Raw genomic sequence first — 19,475 nt, 5'->3', positions numbered from 1 at the left:
AGGCAATGTAAATAGCCTTGTCAAATTCAATGCAAGCTCTCTTTGAGTAACAGGTAGTTTAAAAATGAAACTTAGGGCCCTCTGCTTGGAATCCAGCATTAATTTTTTTTCCTGAAAGATATAGTTATGAAATTTACACGTGTCATTGTAACATAAAAGGCAAAATTCTAAAGTCCCAGCAAATTTTCAATTTTATATTTCAGTTTCTTGACTCAATGTTATTTTTAAGTTGTTGTCCAGAGTTCTGTAACATGTACTTTAGCATTCTAAAGGATAGTGTGCAAATCATAACTGTGCAGCAGAATCAATGTACACATATTGCATACATTCATGTAGCCAGCTCCTATCAAGAAGTAGAACATTTTCTATATTCCAAAAATGCTCCTTTATATCAAGAGTATAGTAGAAAATAATGCATGAAGTTCTCTCTGGAAAGTGTATTCTTATTGTCTGAATCTCTAATTACAGCCTGAACATACAAATGATTATACTTTTTCCCCTTTGCTCATGCAAACATCTCTTCCCAGAATGCCCTTTTTCTCCTTGCCAACCAATTAGTGAGCTCCTATCCATACAAGTTCCAGCTGAAACCTCCTCCACAAATACTTCCCCACCCTTCAAAGAAAAATGAAATATTTCTTCATCAGTATTCACAGAGTAGTTTGTTCACAATTATTAAATGGCATTATAGTTAGCTATATGTCTATCTACTGTTGCAGACTGTGAACACCTCATGAACAGAAAAGATAATTAATTTCATTTTTTTGGTTTGTGTTCTGTGCCTTAAACTGTATGTTTTACATTGTTTGCTAATGAATGACTGAATCACATTATTTATTTCACAGTTGTTGCTGTAGTTAAGTGCCATTGAATTGGTTCAGAGTCATAGTAATCCTGTATAGGATTTCTGAGGAGTGGCTAGTGGGTTTGAACCACTGACCTTGAAGTTAGCCATCCAGTGCTTATCCTACAGTGCCATCCAAAGAATTATTCAATAAAGAATGTTTCACCAACCTGAATTCCATAATATTAAATAAAGTAAATTACTCAAATGTTTTAAAATATGTATCATTTTAGTAGTCTACCATATAAAGAATTTACAACATAGCAAAACATATTTTAAAATAGATTATGTAAAATATGTTAATTTGTGCATATACAGTAGTAATTTATTCAGCATATATTAGTTGACAATAGGATGCTTTGTGATAAGAAAAAGATGCTGCTGTGTTTGGGGAGTTTTTGTAAGCAATGGTACGTCTTTACAAAAGGAAGTTCACAAATAAACATCAGGACTTAATGTTCTCATATCCTTTTACTGCCCTCCTTCATCTATCCTCCTCCACAACAAAAAAAAGCTAAACAAAAAACTTCATTAATTTAGGTGAAATTAAACTTTACTTGCACATTCAGCTCAAGGATCACAGATAAACAAATATGAACATCTCATGACAAGTCGGAAAATGCCAAAGCTCTCCTACCTGTGTACCTAAACTGGCTGCCATCATGTGAGTCAGAAGTTTAGCTGCAAACATGGAGTACCTGGCACAGAAGATATGGGAAAGAACAGCCAGGCAGAGACCTGTAGAAACAAAAAAGTCCATGTGTGGTTTTACAATCCATGAACAGACAAACAGTATCATATCAAAAATCTTTGGGATACTTAAATACATAAAGACTGTAACCTGCCTACTACGCACAACACAGTAACTCTACAGAAAATTAGCTTGCACTTTTCATTTGCTTCTTTTGCTTCACATAAAAAGTCTTCACGCTGTCAATTAAGTCTGAACAATAATTTTAATTTCAAGATATCTACATGTTTCACTGCTCCACTAAAAAGAAATTGCAAATTGAGGTTAATATTTTTTTCGAAGCATTTGGTGGCTTATGTTTACATTAATCAAGCTTTATTGTTTTAAGGAAAAATTAAAGTTCCAACCAGTTTTTCTAAGAACAGGAGGTTTGGCTAAAAGGAGATATTTAGAAAGGCAAATAGTATTTTTCAAGCATAAAATTGTGAATTTTTGTTGTTAAGTGTCACTAGCTGGTTCTGACTCATAGCAACTTTGTAAAGGGTTTCCAAGGAGTGGCTGGTGTGTTTGAACTCTCAACCTTGTGGTTCTCGGTCCAATGCTTATCCTACAGCACCACATGATACTACCAAACTCAGGTTTGGTAATTACCTCTTTTTATATACAAGGAATAATTATGTAATTACAACAGTGGCAATTAAGAATTTTAAAGGCAACCACATGCAATGGGTGCCAAAACTGGGAACAAAATGTGTTCTTTAACCCAGTAATGACTTTTTCTACATTTCTAACTACTTAAAAGGAAGTCATTCTTATTTTTCAATCTACTTAAATTCTCCAGTTTACACTATTTCAGGGGTGCCATTTAAACCTCAGCTATAATCCACAAATCATTTATCTTGCAATTCATTTAAATGTCTTTAATGTTAGGTTTTAAATTCTGAGTTTATGCATACTTAAAAGACACTTCTTGTCTTTTAAAATTTAAATGCACTGCATATAGAATGGAGGGAAAAAAATGATCATCTGCACGTCTGTGCTTTTTCTTAAGCTTTTGACTCCATTCATTTCCTTGTTGTTGTTGTTGTTATGTACCGTTGAGTTGGTTCTGATCCATCACAACCCTGTAGAGGGTTTCCAAGGAGTGGTGGATGAGTTTGAACTGCCGACCCTGAGGTTTAAACTGGCTTTGCAGTCCAGCACATTCATTTCTATAGTAGGGCTATTTTAACTAAAAATTTTCAAAAACAACAATTGACATGTGTATACTGTTTTGCCATGTCATACACTGCCTAGTTAAATTAATGCTTCCTAGAGGCGTTCTGCTTCCGTAAAGATTTACAGCCTCAGAAACCCTGTGCAGGGTCGCTATGAGTCCGAACCAACTCAACGGCACTTAACAACAACAACCACAACAGACCAACAGGAGTCATGGTGTGGTGCTGTGGGTTAATGCGCCAGACTGTAAAGCCGTTTGAACTGCAAGGTTGTTAGTTCAAGCTCACCAGCTGCTCCTCGGAAACCCTATACAGGGTCGCTATGGGTTGGAACTGACTTAATGGCACTTCACAACAACAGACAAACAGGAGACACTGCACTCATAGACAGTATTGCTTCTTTTTTTCTCTGCTCAAAGTCAGGGAAGACATTTTAACAACACACTACATGTTGACTTGAGTGGAGTGGTCATCAACCAAAGGCCCACATGGGAGCTGCTGACTCATTTTTCTGTACAGAAATGCCTCCATAATTTCTTTTGAGAAAAGCTTTCAATTATGTTTTCAGATTTTAATGCTCCAACAGGAGGGAAAGCTTTATATTAGCCAAGGCCTAGATACTTGGGCAAGGTATCAGAAGCTGCATATTTTTAGGAAGACAGCCATAAGGTGTTCTGGGACAGGTGTGCAAGTCCGGGGACTGCTCCAAAATCCACCCACATAGGTACAAGGTGTATCTTCAGAAACTGTAGAGTCCTGCCTGAGTTTGCAACTTTCCTTCAGTAGTCTATAAACTATTAAAGCTGAAGCTCACAGATCACCAGCATACACTTGAGTTCCCTGATCTCATCAAAATTCACTTTTAATAAAGGTCTGTCTATATATTTAATACACTGACTTAAAAACAGACTATGGAATATTTTTCATCATAAGCCATTTGATCACAAATGTGTGATTTATTATAAATTTGCTGTTGCACAGAATAATAATGTGAGGCAAAGGGATTAGTGTTGGGCAAGGGAGAAATCAAGATGACTCAACTGTTTTTCTAGTTCTCAAGAAGAGCTTATTCATAGGCATTTTCCTTAACTTGAGAATCCCCCATTATGCTCCAGGTATAAATTGAATATACAAATTTAACCAGCTTAGATATATTGGATTAACTATATTAAACACTGTTAAATTTTGAATTATGTCCCCCAAAATATGAGTTGTAAACCTTAGTTTCTTTGCCTATGTTTACACTGTTTGGAATGAGTTGTCTTTGTTATGTTGATGCGGTAGGATTAGTGAAGGGTATATCCTGAGTCAATCTCTTTTTAGAAACAAGTAGAGATTAAATAGGCAGCAGAGAGATGGGGTAAAATAGATGCCAAGACACATGGAGATCTCCAAGGAACCAGAAAGCAGAAGTTGAAGAGACACAGACATTCCTCTAAAGCCTACTGAGATAGAAGCCATTCCTTAGAGCTAGTGCTCTGAATTCAGACTTCCAGCCTCCTAAACTACAAGAAAATAAATTTCAGTTTGTTAAAGCTACCCCCTTGTAGTATGAGGAGGCTTCAAAAACTGTGGCGAAATGAAATTAAAAGACAATGTAATTTTTTCACGAACTTTTTGAAGCCCCTGTGTATTTCTATAATAGTAGAACTGTAGCTGTGTGCTATCTAATTGATTCTGACTCATGGACACCCTTTACTGGGTTTCAGAGAGCCACTGCTGAGTTTGAACCATTGACCTTGCAGTTCAAAACTAACCTTGTGGTCCATTATCTTACAGTGCTACACCGGGACTCCAGTGCTTATCCTAAGAGTCATAGCAGGACTCATAGAAGCATCTCATAGTGGTGGTGGTGGTTGTTATGTGCCGTGGAGTCGGTTCCAACTCATAGAGATCCTGTACAGGATTGCCGAAGCTGTAAGTCTTTAGGCAAGCAGAACGCCTCATCTTTCTCCCATGAAACCACTTGCAGTTTTGAACTGCTGACCATGATTTTAGCAGCCCAATTCAAAACCACTACGCTACCAGAGCTCCTTATCTCATAGTAGCATTGTTGTTTGTTGTTATTAAGTGCCTTCCAGTCGGTTCCGACCCATAGCGACCCATAGCGAGGCTGTAAATCTTTACGGGAGCAGAAAGCCTCATATTTCTCCCACGGAGCAGCTGATAGTTTCGAACTGCTGACCTTAAAGTTCCCAGCCCGATTTGTAACCACTACGCTACCAGAGCTCCTTCATAGTAGCATTCGATAACTGAAACAGAATTTGATACTGAGAGATGGGAGTGCTGCTCTAACACTGACCTAAGACGTGGAAGTGGTTTTAGAATGGGTGCAGGCTGGAGTCATTTTAAAGTGCTAATAAGTAGTACAGCCAGAATGTTCATAGCAACCCCAAAGGACAGAATAGAATTGCTCCTCAAGGTTTCTGAGACTGTAAATCATTGTGGAAATAGACAATCTCATCCTTCTCCTGTGGAGCTGCTAGTGGGTTTGAATTGTGGACTTTGCAGTTTGCAGTTCAACATTTAAATCACTATGCCACCAGGGCTCCTGTATTTGGAATGGTGAATAATTCTTATTCTTGATATTATCTTTTATAAAGGATAGCCTTTCTTGCTTACTATGTATTTCTAGACTCATACAGTATCAAAATCAGATCAATACACCTTATTGTTACTATATTTAATGAGCACAACAATTCCATAGAATAATAAAACAAAGCAAAAAGGCTGAAACAAATCTAGACATCATTATATTTGTTTGCATAGAGACTTTAATCCAAGTGCGGCTATGATCCACAGTACTTGTTATAAATACTGCACATCTATGCAACGAGTATTTACAAGTAAGAAAACCATGGCATGGAGAAATTAAGTAATTTGCTTCAGGTTCCACAACTAACAGGACCAGGATGTGAACCCAGGCAGTCTTTCAGTAGAGTTCATGTTTTTAAGCATTACCCTATATCCACATCTTGGTATACATTATTCAGAGAAAAAGCTGCAGATAGGTGTAACTAGAAAGAAATAGATATTAAGGAATTCTCAAACTCACAACCATATAATGAATCCATCAACTGAAACTATTTCTATAATTAAATTGTAGGTAAATAACTTCACTGATGCTAATATAATGAAAGTTCCCATTACTGCCAGAGATAGGGCCTGGGTATGAAAGGTGAAAGAAAAAAAATACTTTTTAATACAGTGTTTGGAATACTTTTAGTTGTAGAATATAAATCTCATAGGTTGGTTTTTGTTTTATTTTTTTTAAAGAAGAAAATAAAACAATGCTCTATAAGTATTATCTCATGTAATACTGACATTTTCACTTCAGAAGCTGCCATCTAAGCCACAGCACTGTGAATGAACTGCACCATTTCCTGTTACCTAGTGTCTGTCCCACATCATATTTAACCCTCCTCATAAGTCGCAACTAGATCTTGTTTTTCACTATATCTCAGCACAATGTTGTGATTGTTGTTAAGTGCCGTCGAGTTGGTTCTGACTCACAGTGAACCTTTATAGGGTTTTGGAGAGCGGCTGGTGAGGTTGAGTCGCCGATCTTGCAACTCCAATCAACCTTGAGGTTGAGTGCTTACCCTATGGCATCACACTAAGACTCCAGGACAATTTTGGTCCTCTATAAATATTTGTTGCATGAATTAATGAATGAGACAATGGAAATTTTTATTTTGTTCCAAGTGTTGAAGAATCATAGTACGTTTCAGCATGTCATGCTTATATAAAAGAACTTTAACAGAACAGACTTTTTCTATTCTGTGTAGATATTTAAAATTATTGACTCAAGAATATTCTGACAGACCTGAGATACATATAAATCCAGAAGAGAAAAATGCTTCATTGTATGAAGACAAGTTGTCAGTCTGGGCGTAGACAGCATACACAGACATGTGTGAACAAGCACATTCCACGTAGTCTGAAGTGTCCTCAACCACCTTGCAAAACTGACTGTCAGACAACCAGCTAAGGAAAAAACACAATTGTCATTATTCCTTTTATATCAGTACTTAAGGTGTTGAGATGACCTTTAAAGAAAAAAATAACTAGCTGAACTGAAAAGTGTTCTTTGCCCAAGATTTTAGCAGACTACATTTTCAACAAGAAACACTGGCAGGAACACATTGTCTAGGACATGACATAACAGATCCCACAAGATGGCTTAAGAAGCAGCTGAAATACCAACCCAAACCAAGCCGACCATTTCACATTACAAGGAAGCTGATCCTTTTAACAGAGTAGTACCTGTGTCTTTCTATCTAAATCGAATTCACCCCGGGGTTTTCAATAGGAGGTACTCTTCTCCATCATTAAAAACCCCTAATGATCTACATATGCATTATATGTAATGCTCATCCTACCTCGTTTTTCTCAATTGCTTGTGTTTTGAACCACTTACTTATATGCTTTTCTAAGAAGTCTCTTTCATCTTGTTTGTATGATGGAGCCACTTACAAAATCATGTATGTTTTCTAGGATAATTGCAAATGGTAGCTTCTATAAGGTCTAATTTGGCACACCATCCTTGTCATAAATAACAGCAATACAGCCTCGCCTCTCAAGACTTCTGAGTATTCTTTGGTGACTTTGGATCAAAAATCTTCCCTTTTGTTGGCTGTGGTGGTGGTGGTGGTAGTTGTGGTGGTGGGTATGTGCCGTAGAGTCAGTTCTGACTCATAATGACCCTGTATAAGTTTTCTGAGATGGTAAATCTTTACGGGAGCAGAAAGCCTGATCGCTCTCCTGCAGAGCAGTTGTTGGATTTGAACTATAACCTTACAGCTCGCAGTCCGATGCATAATCTACTACACCACCAGGGCTCCTTAATTCCACTAATTTTCTAGGCTTGAAACATTTGCTATTAATCATATATTGAGGATTAAAGATATTATAATACATTCGATTTAAGATCTGGCATTAAGTACAAAGAATTTCAATTTTAAATTATTTTTTTCCACAAAGAAAGTGGAAGACTTTTGTTGTTGTTTTGGAGGACAGTTGGTTACTCAGGTACACTATTAAACTTATTTTAAAATTTTGGTTTTGCTGGCTGAAATTCAGTAATAAACAAAATCTAGTGACTGAAGCTGGTATATTAACCCTCTGAACAAGCACTGCCTGACCCTGCAGTATTGACTGAGCTCTGGGTGCTGGTAATTATTCTAGAAGCTACGGGTATTAAGCAAAGATGATTAAAAAAAAAAAAAAAAACTCTATCTTCTTCCCATCAAGTGTATGGCTTTAATCCTCAACCACCATGCCATCCATGTATGGTCAAGAACTATAAATTTCAGTCATCTCTCGGAATGGAGAGTATCCGCTCCAGAAACAAAACAGTTGAACAGATTTGTTTCCTTTCCTATTTAACAAATTAACTGACAACTCTGGGAGAGTTATCTGAATTGGGTAGAATTCATGCTACCTCCCACAAAAGTGGTAATAATTAAGAAGTAAATGAAGTGTTACATATTTAAATTGTTCTACAGCATTTACACCTGAACAATGCTAAGACCATTTCCTATGCCGCTCTATTTATAGAGAAGGTTTTTCTCTAGCCATCTCTGTTCAGTACAGAAAATTGAGCTCAATGATGCTAGAATGGAGAGTGAAAATTTTCTGATTTGAAAAAGCTATTAATAAATACCTTGCAGCAGCCTGATTCCAAAGCAGACACAGGGATGTCCCGGGAACAATTCGAGGCTCTGCAGCATAAATCCTGTAGAGAACCTCATTGTTGTCAGCCAGGGGTTGTGAACTTTGACCTTTCACACTCAATGATAATACCTATAATGTCAAAAGAACCAAAAAATTAATGATATTTTCTAATTAGTGTCCGAATCTCCCATTCTGAACATTGTTTCATTTTTCTAGTCACTTTAGTCACTAGCTTACTACTACTATTTATAGTTAGCTTACTTATGAAGCTGGGTGTTTCTACAGCAGACATTCTATCACCTCTCAGCTACTCCAGTCTTCAGCAGAACACTCTCACTGTGACTATAATTGTTTGACTCCTTCATGGGGGAAGTATATAGTATGCTCTTATATTGCTGCATTGTTAAGTGCTATAGTCAGTTCCGACTCATAGAGACCCTGTCTAGGGTTTCCAAGGAACAGCTGGTGAGTTTGAATGGCTGACTTTGTGGTTCAAACCAACTTTGAAGTCCAGTGCATTAACTGACATCACCATACTATATATATTTATTTTTGGCTTTTAACACTTGTAAATAAATTTTAGTCCATACAACATGAAGGAAGTGTTTGCAACTCATTTTGAAACTAAATAGTCTACAAATAGTTCATAAATATATAAAATTTTTCATAATTAGTTCACCATGAGGAGCATAGAGCTGATCATGCAAATCCAATCTGAGGAGTATCTGCTAAGGAAAACTCAGATTCCAACAACATTATTCTCTAAAAAATAGATTACCTTGTTTTTCAGGGCAGGTAGATTGTTTCCCATTATAAGCCACTGTTGGCTGTTATACTCTGTGAACTGGACTAATTTACATGTACCCTTCCCAGTCATAACTTCTGCATCTGGGATCTCCAATAATCTCTCAGGAATTTGAATATAATCTCCTTCCTTTCCTTCAAACTTGTGCCCATTGATTTGCTGAGGATACCAGTGAAGAGCCCGTATTGACAAATAGGGACAACTGTCAAGGATGGTTTTACTTCTGAAACAGAAAAAAATAAATAAAAGGAAAGAAAGCTCTGCTACAATGATATGCAACTTGCTCATATATATCCACTTATATTTCTTCTTTACATATAGCAATGGCACTATAAACCCAGAATCAATAGAGGGGGTATAGTTTTCAGTTCTTTTATAGTTAAATGTCATGATTTTTGCACAGAACTTTCTGTATTCTCCTGCCTGATCCTCCTTATAACCAAAAACATAGAATTTCCAAAACTGTTTCATGGGTATTAGACACAATCTGTGACCATAAAATGTGTTTTTCTGTGCTGGCTACATCAACATTGGCTAGACTAGGTGGAGGAAAAAGCATGTCCACTAAACTGAAACCCTCTGCTTTATTTAAGAACAGTATAAACCTTATGTATCTATAGCCATGTTTTCATTAAGGGTCTTCCTCACTCCTTTCTAACTCACCAGAGCATTGCTAATCTAAACATGTGACTGGAAGATAAACAACCCTGAACCGTGATCTTTATTCATTTAAACAGTTCTATTTTGAAGATCTCCTAGGCACAAGACCCTGTATTCAATGAAGTTACTTCTAAACCTCAGTGTGTTGAGATCAGTTATAAGCTTGATTTAAAATAGGCATTTCTAGATAAATAACACTCCAGACTTGCTAAATCAGATTCTTTGCCTGGGAGAGACATGGGATATAGGAATCTATATTTTTTAAAAGTTTCACATAAAACGTAATGCAATTTATCTGTAAAGTTAGCATGTGAGAAGATACAAGGGGTAAAAACAAACCCTAACCTTAACCCTGAAATAATCTTTGGTCTTGAAACCTGTCTGAAAAAAATACATTAGGTTAAGAATTATACATTAACCATTAAATGCTAAATGAGCCATGATAGATAATAAAGACATCTTACATTCCAACTGAAGTGAAGAGGGGAAGGAAAAACAAACCTTAACATACAGATAAACACTACTACAGATCTATGGTGACCAACCTCAGCTCTTGCTCTGAATGCCAATTAAGATTCTTTTTACTTGACTAGCTCCTTTTCCCATGTTTCCAAATGATTGCTCTAGACTCTACTCATTCTTCTTAATCTGCCTACTCAACTCTCAACCCTCCACTTTCAGCAGATGCCCTTGAATACTGCTTAAGACAATACATAAATAATGTTTATCAGAACAATAGACACCTTTAGGAGTATTTGAAACTAGTCTTGATTTCTTTTATTGCCTAAATTCAGTTTGTCACTAGTGTTAATTCTACCACCTAAATATTTTCAAGGCACCACCCTCTCATTCTTCCACTGTCCATGCCTTAGTTCCAACTTTCATTTTCTCTTACATGGAAAAATGATCCCCTATGTTGTCTTCCTATCTCTTGCTTTACTCTATTCTCCAACCATTAACATTGTCCTTAAGATAAGTGCTCTAAAATCCTAAATCTGATTGTTTCATGTACACACATACACACAAAAAAACCATACCACACTACACTCTACCTAGTTTAAAAGCTTTCCTTGATAGTTCTTCAGTCAAAAACCTGAAAGCACTTAACAACAACAATATAAAAGGCCACTGTAAAAATAAAATAATGCATAACTTTTAGCAAGGATTAGATTAAACGTTATGAAATTGGAGTACTGGTGTGGAGTTGTAGAATAAGTTAACCACAGGCTGATGGTTCAAACCCACCAGCCATTCCTTGGAAACACTATCCACGGTCGTTATGTGTTGAAACTGACACACACATATGAAATACCAATAGTGCACTATTTTTGTTGTATAAAAAGGCAATTCCACATGGTTCAATCTAATACAATATGAAAAGTATTACAGAATTTTATGATGCAAGAACTAAAGTTAAAAATATTACAAATCTAACTAATTTTAATTAGCCAGTCAAGAGTTCACAAAGGGTCGCCCTACATATAAAGAGATTATTCAAATTATTATCTCAGATTTTTTAATGACTTCTTCAAAATATCTCTGAATTTTAATGTGACTTTAATACACACTGATTGAAGCGTTCATTAAAAGAATAAATTTAACAGAGTTTTATATAAATTAACAGTGATTTATATAAACACTCTTAACCAGACATTTCCCACTAAATAATAGCCATTGTATTTCAAATACCATATGTTACTTTGTGAGAATTGGGGCTAAATTTCAACTAACAGCAAAGTTCTATTGTCAACCATTTTTATGTTGGATCAAAATTACAAATACCATTTTTAAAAAATTGTTTTACAATAATTGAATTTATCTCATGAATATAATTTCTAATACCATGGTATGTGAAATAACTCAGAGTTAGAATAGGAATTATAGTCAATAATGAACACTGTATTGCTGTTGTTAAGTGCTGTTGGTTCCAGTTCCTAGCAATCCCTCATAAGGTTTCTCAGGAGCATCTTGTGGGTTTGAACTACTGAATTTGCAGTTAGTGGTCTAGTACTTATTCTACAGCACCACGTCAGGACTCCATAATGAGCATTAAACATATTTTAATTTTTCCTTTTTTTCTTCTAGCCTTCTGCCATGAAATAACTAGTCTGAAAACCAACTGTATTCTGAGAGCATCCTAATGGATGAGACTGAACCATATTCCAAGTAGAAGCAAAATTAAAAGCACACCAAAAAGACATAAAGGTTGGAATCAACTTTTCTTTTTCTTGTATTCAAAATGTATTTTCTACTTGTTATATAATATGAGTAAACAATAGGACTCATTTAAATTTTAAAGATGCTGCAAATTAAGAATATGATGTTGGCACTATAAATTCATATTCTCATGAATCAGGTTTTTTGAAATAAATAACTTCATATGTCTAAGAGGTTCAACGCATTGACTGTAAAATTCTTAATTAAATCTAAATTCAATTTGCATTATATATTGCTTTGTAAGCTGTGAAAAATATGTGGATACAGGAACCAATAATATATTTAAGGATACTTACTTTTCACCAGGAGAGCCACAAGTAACATCTGTCAGCAGAGAAAAGGCAAAATTCTCAGTCACTTCAGCAAAATGACTGAATCCCTTAGTATCCTTACGCTTTGGGTTAATAAGAGCACAAAGAATTTCATAAAGAAGATTTCGGCTTTCAATGCTGAACATTTGATTTTTTCCTTCAACAGTTATCTGAAAAAAAATCAAGTGTGAAAATACATCATCATCAAAATTAAATTTAAGTTATCTGCATTGTTTTGGTAATATTTCTTCTTTGTTCACAATTAATACTTGTACTTACTTAAAAGGCACAAATGATATTTTTATTATGCCTTTCCTTATACATTATTTCCTATTTGATCATTAGATATAGTCCAAGATGACTGTATTTTAACCATAAATATTTAATATCATAAATGAAAATTAATTTTACTTTTATATACATCCCAAGGATTCTTACTTTTTTGATCAACATTTAAAAATTTAGTTAATGCCTCAAGAGTATCAATAATGGAAGCAAGATAATTCTTTACTATCTGTTTTTCAGCAAAATAAGTTAACATGCAGCACTACATTTCAAAGTATCAAATGAGAAAATCTTTTTCCAACCAAGAGTGGAAAAGACTTCTTTGCACTCTTGCCTTTAACAGTAATTATGACACCTACTTTAAAATAACTGAATGATTTGTTGCTTACGGGGCTGGGATATAGATAGAAAAAGAGTTTTTGTGACACATTTTCTTTCCTTGTGTGAGAAAGAAGAGGCTTTCCATTCTGGCAAAAGAACTTTGTAAAGGTCACTATGAGTCAAAACACACTCAACAGCACTTAACAACAATCTAGTTCAGTAGTACATAATTTTTAGTATACTCATATATCTATTCCAAAGAGTGCATGAAAATAAAACTATTTTAATGTGAAATTACTATATTTTATATTAAATAAAGTATTTGTTGTTTATCTGAAATTCAAACTTCATGGGACATCCTGTATTTTTATTGGTTAAATTTAGCAATACTATATAAGGAGCTCTGGTAGAATAGTGGTTACAAATTGGGCTGCTAACCTCAGGGTCAGCAGTTCAAAACTACCAGCTGTTCTGCAGGAGAAAAATGAGGCTTTCTGCTCCAGTAAAGATGTACAGCCTCGAAACCCTGTACAGGGTCGCTATGAGTCGAAACCAACTCCACGGCACATTACCAGCACCACCACCATATACTGTGATAAAAAATCAAGATATTGTAGGTTTGGTTCCAGACCACCACCATAAAGCAAATATCACAATAAAGCAAGTCACAATTTTGTGTGTGTGTTTTTCAGTGCATATAGAAGTGTCACCAAGTTGGTACTTACTCATAGAGACTTCATATAAGGTTTCTGAGGAGTGGGTTTGAGCTGCCAATCTACAATGCCACACCAGGACTCCAAGTGTACAATTTGTTGTTGTTGCTAAGTACCACTGAACTGGTTCTGACTCAGTGGTCCCAAGGAGCAGCTGATAGATTTGAACCTCCAACCTTTTGGTCTGCAGTCCAGAGTTTATCCTACAGCACCACACCAGGACTCCAAGTGTGCGACAGCATTACGTAAAGTTTGAAATATTGTGGAAATCACCAAAATATGATACAGAGATACAAAGTGTGCACATGCCCTTGGACAAATGATGCAGACAAATTTGCTTGACACAGTGTTATCACAATCCTTCAATTTATTTTAAAAATTTAGTAACTGTGATGTACAATAAAACAAGGTAGGCCTATACCAAGTTACTTAGAATTCTCCAGGTAAAGACCAAGTTTTCCAAACAGATATCAGTCACCACCAAGAAAAAGTAACTATAACTATCAAAAAGCAATGAATTCCATTCTTATGGTCAGAAACTTAACTCTATCATAATTCCATTAGAATTTACCTAATAACTGGTGTCAGCTGCCTACATTTGTGAGGACTTCTTACCTTGTCTATTAAATGCACAATGGCACTGAGCTGTTCATCTGTGTTCTCTGTGGCCACTTTTATGTTAATATTGTGGAGCACACTGTTGAGAATGTCATTATCTAAGGGCTGGTGCAGCTGGTCTTCAAGCCCCCAAACAGCCTGAGAATCCGAGTCAGACACAAGTGTGATGTTGGCAGTCCCGTATACTTGATCAATTCTGGCCCCACCTTTTGGGTCAAAAAGCACAATCTGGAAGCGTTTAGGAAACGGATTTAAAGATGCCGTCTCTGGGGTTAGGATGACATCCACTACGTTGTTTCTCTGACCAGGTTCAAAGACCAATGTGCCTTCAGTTCTCACAAAATCTTTCCCAGAAATAGCTGGAGATATGAGAGTACGACCTACTGTTTCAGTGCTCCGAAGCTCCTAGAAATTCAATAATACCACTTAAGTGAAACACCTTCAATCTTGTTCTCAACAAGTTCTTAATTATACAAATGTTATTTCTCTTAAGCAAAATAATGAGCAATGCCAACATTATAACTAAAACACAGGGCTTCTAGTTTTTCTAATCTCCAAAAGGGGAGTCCTGGTGTGGTACTGTGGGTTAATGCGCCAGACTGCAAAGCAGTTTGAACTATCAAGCTCACCAGCAGCTCCATGGAAACCCTATACAGGGTTGCCATGGGTCAGAACCGACTCGATGGCACTTAACAACAACAACACAAGGGGAGATCAGTAACTCTGTAGGATAAGCACTGAACTGCAAACCACAAGGTGGGTGGTTAGAGCCCATCAGTCACTCCTTGGGATAAAAATCAGGCTTTTTGCTCCCACAAAGATTTGCAGCCTCAGAAACCCTATACAGGGTCAGTATGAGTTGGAGCCGACTGGACTGCACTTAACAATAACAACAATCTCCTAAAGGGGTCCTGGTATAGTGCTGTAAGATAAGCACTACACTGCTAACCATAAGCTCAGTAGTTCAAACCCACCAGCCACTCCGCATAAACCCTATACAGTGTTGCTCTGAGTCGGAACCAACTTGATGGCACTTAACAACAAATGCAACAGTCTCCTAAAATAAACTAATGATAGAGATATGTTTCATAAAGTGATGAGGATAAAAAAGATATATGCCTTTCAAAGAAAATAATGAAGAAAAGGAATGCAAGATCAGAGACAGATCAAGAACAACAATTAGAAAAGGCATATCACTATACCTTCTTATAGATTTGCTCCAATTTGCAAATACGCTAAAAATTGTGTGTATACAGCTGTAAATGACACATACTACAAAATACAAATGTCAAGGAAAAGACGTGATATTTTCACTTTAATTCACACCTAGAATTCAAGAGGGGAGGACATAAAAAGGAGATAGGGAGAATCAAGGAAAAGACATGGTTCTTGTACTTTAATTCATACCTAGAATTCAAGGTGGGGAGGAGATAAAAAGGAAATAAAGAGAAAGACAGAGGAAAATGAAGAAATAAAAATAATGTAGCCTCTTGTCATTAACACTTAGATATGGAAATATCATAAAGAATGAGGTCCTGGGCATAAAAGTGGGCTTCAAAAAATGTGTGGAAAAGTAGAATAAAAAGATAATGGAATTTTTCCATAAACTTTTTTAAGCCCCTTTTTATATTCTTCTGAGTTCTCCAAATTACGGTTATTAAAAGTATTTTGGAAAGCGACTCATGAGCATATCGTCAATGAAGTACCAAAGGAATGTACATTTATTTACTACTGAGCCAACAAATAGGTAACCTAGCACTGTAGGTTAATGCACTGGACTGCAAAGTTGGTTTGAGCTCACAGGCTGCTCCTGGGATACTCTCTCCAGGGTTGCTAAAGATCAGAACCAACTCGATGGCATTTAACAACAGCATTAGGGATGCAGCAGGGAACAGCAGAATACCTATTCTAGTGGAGGAGTTGGGGTAACAGCTATGGAATTAGTGATTTAATTTTATATGATTATGAGTTTTATGAAGAAATATAACGGTACCAGGAGACAAGGTTGGCAGTTCAAACCCACCAGCTAATCTTCAGAAACTGTATACAGTATTGTTATCACTTTGAATTGACTCAACAGCCCTTAACAACAAAACCTTGCAGATAATGTGGGTTCAGTTCCAGACCATCACAAAAAGCAAATAATGCAAAAAAAAGTGAGCCAACTGGATTTTTTTTGTTTCTCAGCACATACAAAAGTTATGCTTACACTGCACTGTAGTCTATTAAATGTGCAATAGCATTATGAAAAAAAAACATGTGAAATGTTATGAAATTAAAATGCAATACAGAAACATGAAAAGAGTATATACTGTTGGGAAAATGATGTCAGTAGATTTGCTCAATGCAGGCTTGCCACAAACCTTCAATTTATAATAAACACAATTGCTGTGAAGAGCAATAAAGGGAATCACACTATAGTGAGGTATGTCTGCACGTATTAAACTTGAGGTGCCTTTTAGACATTCAAGTTAAAGTGTAAAGTGGTAGTACTAAAAATATATGCCTCTGGATTGGGGAAGAGAAAAGGTAAGACTTGAAACTTTGGAAGGCATCAGTTGACAGATTAAATTTAAGGAATAAATCCAGATGATTTAGCATAAAGAGTAAATCTTGCTGGATCTTAACATTTACTGGATCTCAACATAGACAACAAAGGTGACAGAAAGGAGTTGCCAGAAAGGTAAGAGAAAAAGCAGGTAAGTGTGGTATTCCAGAAGCCCAGAGAAGATTTGTATAATTCATGAAACAGGAAGTAATTAATTGTGTCAGAAACAGAAGATCAGTGAAGAGCAGGGCTTTTCAAGAACATTCTGGGTGCAATAGAGGAATAAAAGGCCTCACTGAAGGGATTTAAAGCAGAATGAATGTAATATCTATAGCAGACTAAATAGCCTGAACAATGCTCTAATTGAAATGACTAACTGTTGGATAAAATATTAAAACATATTTTAAATGCATTGCTCAGCTGTTAAGAAAAGAATGAAACTTGGGGCCCAGAGAAAGTGTCAAAATGTTTTTTGCTATAAAGGCTCTGCCATTAATACTCTTTGCTAAGACCATAGCTGCAGGGTAAAATGACAAGTGGGTATGCATGAAAATATAGTCTTCATAAATAAGTGTCCTTTATGAGTTGTATCCTAGTGACAGCATTACTTTGCAAGAAATTACTTTGTAATAACATAGAAAAAATATTAGTGAATATGATAGAAATACTGGCATTCAGATTTTGGGGGCAATTTCAATTCCCCTTTATCTGAGTGTATGAACCATCTGAAAATGTGCTTCAAATCTCTTTATCGTGTTTTCTTCTTCTCCAATTTCTCTTTTTTCACTCTTCAAAATAGTGGGCACATGATGATATATATTTCATGGGAGAAAAGGAAACAAGAAGCACCTTTTTTTTTCTCTGTTACTCATTTATCTTGCTATCTAAAACATTCAAAACAAAAATACTAATATCTTCCCACTATGAATCAAGCTACTTCACGCTACATTCATACCACCTCAAGGCTATTTAGAATTAAGTATATTTCTAAGGTTTTATATAATAAGAGGAGTCTTGGTGTGGTGCTATAGGATAAGCACTGGACCTCAAGGTCTGTTTGAACCACAAGGTCAGAAGTTCAAACCCACCAGTCAACCCTCAGAAACCTTATACAGGGTCGCTATGAGTTGGAATTGATTTGGTGGCACTTAACAACAACATATAATAACAAGCACAAGCCCTGATGGGACAGTGATCAAGCATTCGCTGATAGCCAAAAGGTCAGAGGCTTGAACTCACCCGTCACTCTGAGGGAAAAAGATGTTTCCGATTGCTTCCATGAACAGTTACAGTCTTGGAAATTCCAGGGGCCAATTCTTGTCTGTCCTATAGGCTTGCTATGAGTTAGAATTGACTCAACAGCAATGGGTATGTCATAGAGCGTTTGTCTGTTCATTACTAGGCTGTGAATTCTAGTCATAAAGACAAGCTTTTCTCAACCTGAAAAGCTTCCAAGACAACAACAGCATATTTTTCATATATATATGGGGGTGGCTATGTGCCATAGAGTCGGTTCCGACTCATAGAGACCTTGTACAGGGTTTCCAAGATTGTAAATCTTTACGGGAGCAGAAAGCCTCATCTTTCTCCCGTGGAACAGCTGGTAGTTTCAAACTGCTGAACGTGAGATTAGTAGCCCAGTTCATAACTACTACGCTACCAGAGTTCCTTCATATATATACCACAGCTACTTCATATATACCTTTAGGAAGAGCTCCTTCATATATAATATTTTATGCACAAAATTTTCTACTTCTTTTAACCACTCCCTATGAGTTACATAACCAAGCACAGAATAAATGGGACTTTATAACAAAACTCTACCACTGAGGCCTAAGAGTCACCAGGGTTAGTGGTGTTCTGGATTGAATTGTCTCTCCCTAAAGATATCTTGAAACCCTAACCCCCAATACTTATGAATGTGACCTTGTTTAGAAATAGGGTCTTTGGAGATTTTATCAATTAACAAGCAGTCATACAGGAGTTGTTGTTGCTGAGTGTCATTGAGTCATTTCAGATTCATAGCAAGCCTATATCGGGTTTCCAAGGAGCAGCTGGTGGGTTTGAACTACTGACCTTGTGGTTTGCAGTCCAGTGCTGATCCTACAGCACACCAGGAGTCCTGTAAGACAGCTGTTGCTGTTGTTGTTAAGTGTCATTCAGTATTGACTCATAGCAACCCTATGAACAACAGAATGAAACACTACCCAGCCCTGGGACAACCTGACAATGGTTGCCACGCTCGAGCCCATTGATGCTGCCACTTTGCCAATCCATCTTGCTGGGGGTCTTCCTATTCTTCTCTGACCCTCAACCTCACCAAACACGGTATCTTTCTCCAGCAATAGGTCCCTCCTGACAACATGTCTGAAGAATAAGAGATAAAGTTTGGCCATCATGGCCTCCAAGGAGCACTCTGGCTGCACTTCTTCCAACACAGATCTGTTGGTTCTTTTGACAGTCCATGGCACTTTCGGTATTCTCCTCCAACACCACAACTCAAAGGCATCAATTCTTCTACGATCTTCCCTATTCACTGTCCAGCTTTCACATGCATATGAGGTTATTG

At 36.5% G+C, this 19,475-nt stretch overlaps 1 protein-coding gene across 1 annotated transcript in view; it reads right to left on the bottom strand.

Annotated features, from left to right (window-relative positions):
- The window catches only part of GPR98 (G protein-coupled receptor 98), a 962,819-nt gene that overhangs the window by 590,766 nt on the left and 352,578 nt on the right, over positions 1 to 19,475 (bottom strand). The window contains 6 exon segments of the mRNA XM_006875701.1: positions 1,482 to 1,582; positions 6,579 to 6,739; positions 8,418 to 8,557; positions 9,207 to 9,456; positions 12,407 to 12,591; positions 14,356 to 14,763. Of these exon segments, the coding sequence (XP_006875763.1) occupies positions 1,482 to 1,582; positions 6,579 to 6,739; positions 8,418 to 8,557; positions 9,207 to 9,456; positions 12,407 to 12,591; positions 14,356 to 14,763 (1,245 nt within the window).

Source organism: Chrysochloris asiatica, unplaced genomic scaffold (assembly GCF_000296735.1).
Source record: "Chrysochloris asiatica unplaced genomic scaffold, ChrAsi1.0 scaffold00336, whole genome shotgun sequence".
NCBI classification, from domain to species: Eukaryota; Metazoa; Chordata; class Mammalia; order Afrosoricida; family Chrysochloridae; genus Chrysochloris; species Chrysochloris asiatica.
Note: the sequence above shows the minus strand (reverse complement) of the source record. Positions and strands in the feature narration are given on the sequence as shown.